Source organism: Gossypium raimondii, chromosome 9 (genome assembly GCF_025698545.1).
Source record: "Gossypium raimondii isolate GPD5lz chromosome 9, ASM2569854v1, whole genome shotgun sequence".
Taxonomy (NCBI): domain Eukaryota; kingdom Viridiplantae; phylum Streptophyta; class Magnoliopsida; order Malvales; family Malvaceae; genus Gossypium; species Gossypium raimondii.
This window is the reverse complement of record NC_068573.1, coordinates 31,378,118-31,388,196: the sequence shown is the minus strand read 5'-3', so window position 1 is coordinate 31,388,196 and position 10,079 is coordinate 31,378,118. Positions and strand designations below refer to the sequence as shown.

The window sequence follows — 10,079 nt, the reverse complement described above, 5'->3', positions numbered from 1 at the left end:
TTTTTGATGGATTACTTTAGGTTTTTTAAACTCAAGTCCGGCTCTGGGGTCATCTGGAGGTGCAGCCTCCCAGGGCCCAAGGCTAAAAGGGGTTTGAAATATTGTTTTTCAATTTTTAAGGGCCTCAAATTTTTTTTAAAACTTTTAAGGAACCTAAAACCCTATTTTATTATTTTGCCTAGGGCCCAAAAATATTAAGAATAGACCTGTCTAAACCTTAAGGGATAGTGGTTTTGTTTTACCAAATTAAATAATAGAGATTGTGTAAAGGTCATACATTGTCCTAAAAATATATCAATTAGTGGATTGGAAAAAATTAGGTAGTGAAAATAAACATTTGAGACGGATCACTATAAATTTTATATTCATTTTCTTAACCTTATTTTTCAAATTTTCTAAACATTAATTCACCTTTTAATATATGTTGAAGATAACATAATATGGACTTTTTACTAAAAATTTTAGCCTCACATGCATGGTTTATATATATATATATAATATAAAAATTAATTAATTATAAAAATAGGTTGAGAGAATTATTTACAAAATTAGATTATTTGTTATAGTGTGAATTGGTGTCACTGGCCCAACTTTTCAATAAATCATTATGGTTCTTTTTAGAAAAAAGAATTTTTATTGGTATTGCCACTATGCCAGACGACACTAATATGTATTTTTTTTTAAAAAACTAGTATTTTCCCGAGTATACACGATGAGAGGAAAAAATAATTTTTTTTTTTTTTAAAATGGGTGCCGCCAATGTATTTTTTTTGTAAAAAAGCACACATGCATGCATTTGAGTATGCGTTTTCAGGTATCAAAATTACCCTAAAAAATAGTAAAAGACATTAAATTCATAGCAAATGGAAGGCTGTTATAGGTAGGTATAAAGCTTGAATTCGTTCTTTCCATAATTTTGGAATAATTTATTTTTGCTTCAAATTCATCGACAATTGCGTAAATTTACACGATTAATTGCCACACCAAAACATGTAGATTCTTGTAAAGGCTGGATATATTAGAGTCTAACATTTAGCCTATCTATTTTATTTAAAATTGGCTCTCCATAAGCAAATTACCGACGACAATATGTTTAAAAAACCATCTTCTTATACAAACATTATAAGTAAACATTTTTCATAAAATTATACCTATAATTAGAAAACATTATAATGTAAAAGTAAAATTAATAATAGCATTTTTATAAGAAAAAATATTTAAATTTTGTCACAACATCGTTAAATATCATAGCTTAAATTTCAATGGTAAAATTTAAATTAGATTCACAGAGCAACAACAAAGACTGCATGCCACGCCATAAGTGATAATTAATCTAAAATATATAAATACAGAGTGTCATTCAATATTGATGTGATTTTGTTATCATAAAATATCTTTTCCAATGCGGGGTTAAGATTGGCATATTAAATATTATTATCATTTGTTTAATATGAGAATAAAAAAAATAATTATCATATTAATCATTAATTAAAATAATAAATTTTATAATATAATGAATAATAAAAGGTATTTATGTTGACTTAAATGTTTCTTTAAATTTACACACATATATATATATAGATAGATAGATTACATATTATAATTAAATAGATTATAGGTTATCAAGGTGGTTTGAACGGCATTCAGTAAATTGGGTCGAGAATCAATGAAGATATCAATCCGAAGAATGGCAATGAACCACTTGATCCGAGAATGGGCATAGATTAATTGAAATGGACGGTTAAACCAGCTGAGCCAAATTTTTATTTTTTAAAATTTTTTAAAAATTTATTTAATCAAACCGAAGGAATTAATTAAACCCGAATTTTAATTTGATGAATGTGATGATGGAAATGCAATGTAAAATGGAGAATCATAAAACGGTGTCAAAACGCGTTTCAAATTCAAAGAATAATTGAAATTTGGCATTTCACACTCTAACCTTGATTTTCTTCATAATTCATCCTTTTTATATTAATATTAGGAAGCATGAATAACGTCAAGCTTAGACTTACATCTTTCATTATCCACAAAATTATATTTATTATTGACTAGTAATTTAAGACTTTAATTTTATTATATTTTATTCATTCACACAGTGTGAAATTTAAGAAAGTAATAAAAATTCCAACTTCTGTTTAGAGTTGTAAATTAAATGGTAAATCTGATTATTTTAGGTTTTAAAATTTTCAGCTCAAAGTTTGAAGTTTTCGACACCAATCCTTTCAAATTTGAATGCTTCTATATTTGGGTTTTTATTTTAGCTTTGAGGGTTAAGTTTTCATTTCGAATTCTAATCGCATTGGATACAGAGCATTTCAAGTACTGGCGAATCTAGGGCTGGTAGGGGCCTCAGTCTCCCTAAAATAATTTTTTTCATTTAGGTCTCTTTATAGTTTATAAAATTTTAATTTAATAATGATAAAATTGTACTTTGACCCTAAAAATGATAAAAATTTGATTTAACCCTTTAAAAATTATAAATATATAAGCTATTAAAATGATAAAATTATATTTTTATTATCGTAAAAATATACAATTTAATTTCGATCTTTTCAACAATTTTTTGACTTCGTCTCTGATTTCAAGTTATCTATTTGATTAATTTTGAGTTTGAATAATTTCATGTTTAGATTTTTTTTATGGGTACGAATCAATTTTAGATTAAATTAATTTGAGTTCAAGTCGGATGAATTCTAGTTGTTAAAATTTTAAGATCAAATAGGTTTGAACTAAATAAATTAAATAAAAATTTAAAGGAAAATGTAAATTCGAATTTTAACACATAACCCAAAAAAAATTGGATTTTGTCTTTTTAAAGAAAAAATATTGGCAATGGGACACGAGAGTCTTAAGGTGAGGTGCTACGTGTCAAGCGGTGATACAACTGGGTCAACCGTCATCGTTGACTTACATTCATCCACGTGTACTCTCATATCGTTGCCTCCAATGACAATCACTAATTGTCGGTTACGATAATGCCACGTATGAATAGGGCGGTGGTCAATCCATTAAAAAGGAAAGTCAAAAAACTTTTCTTTTTAAACTTTGGATCATCACAAAACACACCGGTCTATGCGTTGTTACCTAATAAATAAAATTTAAGGTTAAAATACGCCATAAGCCCCTGTATTTTCAAAAATTTATAATTAGTCCCTATGATTTTATTTTTAAAAATATAATCTTTCTGTTTTTGGATTTTAAAATTTATTTTAAAATTCAAGTCCAATCGTTAACACTTTATTAAGATTATTTTGTAAAATTTAAGTTCATTACAATGTCAATTTTTAGTCAAGTATAATTTTCTTTTATTTTAAAATGTCATGCCAACAAATTTAACCTATATATATATATATATATATATATATAGATTCAAATTTAACTTGAATTTTGAAATCAGAAATACGATTCCTAAAAATAAAAATACAAAAGCTAAATTTCAAATTCGTAAAATTTACAGGATTTAATAAATAAACATCCCTTTTTTAATTTATTTTTAGTAAGTCCGATATACTAAACGACGTTAATAGTTGCATAAAAATGATAAAAATTCACAAAAAAATATGTGCCGAGACTGAGCTGAATACATGTATCATGAATTGATGGATATGTGTCATCGGACTCGGAAATCAAATTCGGAACTGACCATCATAGGGTGTAAGTCATCTTCTGCCGGCACGACGACATTAATGGTTGCATAAAGATGATAAAAAGTTCAGTACAAAAACATTCTGGGGCCAAGTTGAATGCATGTATCATGAACAGATGAATGTGCCATTGATCACGGAAATCAAATCCGCAATCAACCATCATACTGTTGAAGTCAATATTTGGCCGGGTGAAAGTCGGAGATGGCCTGACGACATTAATAGTTGCATAAAGATGATAAAGTTCATTACAAGTATGTGTTGAGGCTGAGTTCAATGCATGTATAGTGAACTTACGGATATGGGCCATTGAATACAGAAATCAAATCCGCAATCAACCATGGTTGGATGGAAGCGGAAGAAGGCTCGATGGCATTAATGTCTGCATAAAGATGATAAAATTTCATTGCAAATACGTGTTGGGGCTGAGCCGAATGCATATTTGCCATCGAGTGTGGAAATCAAATCCGCAATCAACCATGGTCGGACGGAACCAGAAGGTTAGACAAGGTTATGGACAACAAATATGTGCTGAGGCTTTGCTGAATGCATGTATCATGAAATGATGGATATGTGCTCACGGAAATCAAATCCGCAATCAACCATGGTCAGACTGGAAGTGGGAGTAGGATCGACATCATTAATGGTTGCATAAAGATGAAAAAATTTCACAACAAATATGTGCTGAGGCTGAGCTGAATGCATGTCTCATGAACTGATGGATATGTGCCATTGAGTGCGGAAATCAAATCCGTGATCAACCATGGTCGGATGGAAGATGGAAGAAGGCTTGACAACATCAACGTCTGCATAAAGATGATAAACTTTCATTATAAATACGTGTTGAGGCTGAGTTGAATACATGTATCAAGAACTGATCGAATTTCATTTATCTGACAAAAAAGATTTGACAGTGAATCAAGCTCATAAACAGATTGAAAATAGCTAATTACAAAATTAATATGAATTCGAATACATGCATAAACCATTCCAAGCCATCCAAATTTCTTTTTCTTGTTCTTACCTTGAAGATTTTGAAGAGAGACATTTTCCACACAATACAAGCTTCAATATTGGATGTGGTCTTCGTGTCCGAGTCTTCAATCGAGAGAGCTGTGGGACATAAAGAAACATCTTAAAAAGCAAGATCAAGCATTGGTAAATCGCAGTGTCTCATTTTCTCTTGAAGTACCATTGCCTGACACCCATTTTCGACGTGTATTTGAATACGGGTATTGAGATATAACCCTCAAGAACCCTATCGAATACACCTATGTAAGGCACATATACATATCCACCACTCGTACCAGTCTAAATAACATTACCTTCCGACGAGTTACTCTAGATGCTTTCCAGCAAAGCAAGCTTCTTGACCTAGGTTCCAATCTCCTGAAATTTACAAATACACGTTAATTCTTCGTTTAAGACAGCAGAAAATTATCAATATTCTAATTTATTCTAAATTTTTGTCATAGTATGATCCTTCGATGACTAACGGTTAATTAAAGTTATTGGGATTCCATGTTACTTGGACTTTTCATGTTGCTTGAACTACCAATGTCTGCCCTATTTTTTATTATGGGTATGAAGTTATTGCTCTCAAGGATCCTCCAAATACACGAAAAAGCATGGAACAAGTTGCATAAACCCATGTCAGACACAAACCTGTATCCAGAACCGAGGATTACCTAGCATTTCCTAAAATAGTTATGATAATAAAACTAGGGATTGAGCTGCTTAACAAATTATCAAGCAACTTCAACCCATAAAAGCAATGAATATACGTACAGGTTTTCCTTTTCAAGCTGCTCAGCAATGGACATTGCATTGTGCTTTGACCATTCATTTCGCTGCTTACGTCCTTCGGCATGCTGAATTACGTGTGCAAGGGATACCTTACTTCGAACAATGCTATGACTCTGACTTAGCTCCCCAGCTTTCCGTCTTCCCGAGGTAGATGCTGATGTCGATTTCCTATAAGCTGCAGCATCGGCCACCGTTGAATCTCTTCGGTTAGATTCTACGTTGCTGGCATGTTCATTATCCTTGGCTTTTCGTAGAGAAGTTGGTATTACAACAATTTCACTCCGTCCGGCTTCAAGAGATTCATGGTGCAACAGCTGAGCTTGGGGGCTGACTCCGGCATCTCTATCTCTCATAGGCTTTTTGCTAATATCACCAAAAGATGCACTAGGCATCCTATTTCTGGAATTAGACTCCGGATCCATGACTATTTGAGATGGACCATCCCCTGAAGGTGGTATATCAAGAAGTCCATGATAGACATCTTTCTTTGCCTCACATCTAATTTCGATTGTCACAGGAGAACCAAGAACTGACTCGAATGCTTGTAAAATATGCCCCCTAAATTTCTCCGCCTTAGATTTAGTCACCTGTGAACTGAACGTCAACCGGATAGTTGGAGCTGAAAGAAAAGAACAAATTTCAAGTCTAATTAATATGCAAAACTTGGATGGTGGATCATAAATCTATCATTCTAGAAGAGAAAGAAGAGTTGAAACTAAATTTCAGAATATCCTATTCTGCCTTGACCAAGAACATTAAATTCCATAAAGCCATTGACCATCAATGACTGAATCATTATGGCCCCAAGTTCCTAAAATTTCTCGGTCATAGTAGTATCGGTACTAAAAGTATGTTACGGCTTTATGATCAATACATGAAAAATGAGCCTAAAGCTTACAAGGAGTTTACCTGCTCCAAGATTGACAGAGATCAACTTTCCTTCTCGATATAAAAACTCTTTCAGACTATCATCTTGAATCTTTTGGAGCACTTCCAACCAAATTCCTTCAGTTCCGTTGCGATTTTCTGCAACACTTTGAGGAGCCATCCCAGCAAAAGCATGTCTCTTACCCTTCATGATACTGGTTTCAAAATCCGCTGAACTTCCGGCATAGAGATTTTCAGGCCTAGCATTTGTTGACAACACTCTAGTGTTGTTATTACGCAGCTCGACAAGCTCACCACCTTTACGGACTATTTCTCTTCCACCCAAATCATTTAGAGGCAATGGACTATGACGAGAACTGGTATCAGAAGAAGAAATAGGCAATATATACTGCTGATCAGGAGCAAGCTGAAGCAAAGCTGCCGTTAACCATGTTAATTTGTCATTTGACATCCTCAGTTGTTTTTCAGCCTCAGATAACGTTTTCAATGCTTGTCGTAGTTTCTCCATATCTTCTTTGGACACTGGATTGTAGTATTTGCAAATACAAAACTTTAGGGGGAGCATAATATATATACACACAATTATTACTAGAAGTCAAGTGGAAATAGATGGTTTAGCCAATTATTTAGCATTATCATAAACTAAGAGAAACTTTCTCTTTTAAGACTCACATGGCTGTCGTCGAAAGAACTTCCTTTTGTGCCTTTCTTGAGAGAAATCATAACTGCCAGCAAGAACATCGGTTATCACTGTAGCAAGTTGTGACATCAATGCTAAAGGCTCCACACCAGTTTCCATTATCACCCTCAAGCTCTTTATGGTGTTTACTGTATCCGCAGATAATGCTAGATCAAGAAGATCAACCAACTTTTCGTCGGAGATAAGACCGACCTGCAAATCACATCCATAAAAGTTAGAGCAATCATATGTAGCAATATCAGCTAATCGCAAATGAAAGAACAATTGGATTAGATCGAGTACAAGGTCGAGCAAACAGACAACACAGTAGCGAAAACAGTACAACACCTAGAAGAATAATTCAACCGGAATATATGATGAGCATATAACATAGGGCAGTTTTCAAAGAGAACTATTTGAAATCCGAAAATTTTAACCAATGCATACTACATTGTAATTAGTTTAGGAAAATGCACCAGTTCCTGGACCAGAGGAACAGAAATTCTTTGCCCAAGCAAAGACAGCTGCTCTAGTGTCATCTCAGCATCCCTCAGAGACCCATCCGATAGCGATGCAATCAGTTTTAGAGCATCTTTCTCGATTTCAATATCCTCCCTGGATGCAATCCGTTGCAATGCATAAATGATATCTGCATCCTTCAGTTTCGGGAAAAAAAATTTCTGACACCTGGACACGATTATATGAGGCAGAATATCAAGACTTGAACTGACAAAAATGAAAACTATACGCCTTGGCACTCGATCAATGACCTTTGATATGGCACTCCAACAATCAGTGGACAAACTATTGCAGTCGTCGAATATAAAAACTCTGTACTGTGAAGGCAGCCGAGTGATTGTCATATTATCAAGTTGATCCATAATACCCTCAAAGTCAAAATTACCAACAGGACCAACTTCCCTTATATTTTGACTCTTCCCCTTGTCATGTGAGATACAAGAATTGCAAAAGCCACAAGGTTTGGGTTGTTCAAGTGACTGACAATTCAAAGCTCTAGCAAAAATCCGAGCACATGAAGTTTTTCCGGTTCCATGAGGTCCATAAAAGATATATAGTAATCCTACCTTCCTTCTCACGACAGCATTTGAAAGGGCTTGTGATACTAAATTTTGTCCAACAAGGTCTCTAAAAGTTCTCGGCATGTATTTCTGAGTCAGATTTTGGTGCCTGCCATGAAGGTTCCGGCTTAATTTGCGTTTATCACCATATCCTGCTTCAGAAGCAAGGTCAGAATCAACATTGCGCTTCAATAAATTATCAGCAAATATACCAAGCTCCCCTGAATAGTCATTCGACCAACCAGCATTCGCTGCACTGTCCTGAGATCCAGATGCCTCAACCAGAAGGGGCAGCACCTCAGCATTGGGTTTTGCAGATGAGCTTGATTGATCGGATTCCACAGGCATTCCGGTAACGTTTCTTCCATTGGGACCTGCCCCACCTTTCCTTAGCTTAGTGTCTGATAAACCACAAGAGAAACGCCTTCCTGCAATGTCAAGGAAAGATTTGCCCCTATGATGAATTCTCGACCAATTAAAAGGGATCCCACAATTAGGCGTCTGAGTGACATTTCGCTCATCATATTCTTTTTCTTCTTCTTCTTCTTCCGCACCATACTTTGGGTACACTGAACCCTGAGCAAATGAGTTAGAAGCCACAGACAACTCATTTGGACCACCCACCTCTCTAAAAGATGAGGCAGTGCAAGCTCTTCTTGCCCCTCGAAATTTGCGTCTTTTCACCCTGCTTAATCCACGAATGCTGACTTCAGGTTCCACACTGGGTTTCTCCGGTCTAAAATGCCTTCCACGAAGGTGGATATTTGAAGATGCCACATCATCACTATCCAACGGAGGATAATTCAACTTCTCAGATAGAGCCTTAAGTCGAACACCTTGTGTTTGCTTCCCCTTTTGTTTTCTACTCTTCCTATCCTTCCGTCCCGAATTACGCGAGGTAAACCCTTCAGGCTCCTTATTTTCACCATAAAGATCAACCCTACCACTTCGCCTACTAGCTTCTTCTCTCCTAATTTTTCTACTATCTCTAGTTCCAGTCTTACTACTATGATCAGTAATTGCAGGTTCACCTTCATTGACCTCAACTGGAACAACTTTCGAATTTGCGAAATTAACTAAAGGCGGTGAACTTACCGAAAGCATCCTTTCATCCCTTTGCCTCTCAATGCCCTCATCATCATCGTTCTTCGAAACCAAATCAACAACAGGAGGTGACTGCCATGATTGAGGACTGGCAGAAGGGTCCCTAAGGGACCGGGATCTTCGAAGGACCATAAGGTCCCTCATAAGTGATCGGTCAGCCAACATAGGACTATGTTTATGCATATGATTCTTCAAGTGAATACAATTAGTCAAATGAATATGGTTTCGTAGATGACCACTGATATCACCATTGGCATCCTTAAGTATCCTATCTCCAATCACCCTGGTCATTAATCTTTCAATATATAGCTAAGCATCAAACTTCCTCACATCCCCACTAAATTATTCACCAAAACTGTCTTAAACTAACATACTTAAAGCTCTCATAGATCTTTCATCAAACACAAAGCGCTCATTTTTTTCAAGGACCATTACCCCATTGAAAAAAGCTCTTTAAGCTAAATCGAAGGAACAAAACCCAGAACTTGAAACATGCAAAAACGAATCATAGAACCAAAAAAAAAAAAAACCAGAAAACCCATGATTTCGCCAAAAAAGAAGAGAAATTAAGCAAAAAAAGTTTTTTCAAGGACGGTGTTCTTCATAGAAATCACCTGATAAACCTCAAAAAAGCAAATTGAACCGTTCCCATCATTAAGAATCCCCCATGGATCCCTCTCTTTCTCTTTCTTTGTCTGCCACCTTACTTCACATGTTCTTTCACTCAAACTATCCTCTTTCTTTCCAAAGAAAACGATAGTTCTACAGAAACGAAAATATTTAAAAAAAGAAGAAGGTAAAAATGGTACTTTTAATTTTTCCCTTGAGCCAAAGAGAGTAGTTGAGTGGAGTATTTTTGAAGTGTGTCTATAACGT

At 34.9% G+C, this 10,079-nt stretch overlaps 1 protein-coding gene across 1 annotated transcript; it reads right to left on the bottom strand.

Annotated features, from left to right (window-relative positions):
- Window positions 1-3,511: 3,511 nt before the first annotated feature.
- Window positions 3,512-9,809, bottom strand: LOC105798993 (protein STICHEL-like 3). Its single transcript, XM_012629296.2, has 7 exons — window positions 7,497-9,809; window positions 7,014-7,233; window positions 6,363-6,863; window positions 5,436-6,072; window positions 4,973-5,036; window positions 4,672-4,760; window positions 3,512-4,453 (listed from the first exon to the last, which is right to left on the bottom strand). Exons 1-7 carry the CDS (start codon window positions 9,492-9,494, stop codon window positions 4,447-4,449), a joined length of 3,516 nt encoding a protein of 1,171 aa, XP_012484750.1. The 5' UTR covers window positions 9,495-9,809; the 3' UTR covers window positions 3,512-4,446.
- Window positions 9,810-10,079: the final 270 nt, after the last annotated feature.

Coding starts and splice junctions, on each gene's coding strand:
- LOC105798993 (XM_012629296.2), bottom strand. CDS start 9,494: ATGACCAGGGTGATTGGAGATAGGATACTTAAGGATGCCAATGGTGAT. Junction 6,864..7,013: donor GTTCTTTCGACGACAGCCAT/GTGAGTCTTAAA, acceptor ACTACAATCCAG/TGTCCAAAGAAGATATGGAG. Junction 6,073..6,362: donor CTCTGTCAATCTTGGAGCAG/GTAAACTCCTTG, acceptor CTTTTCTTTCAG/CTCCAACTATCCGGTTGACG.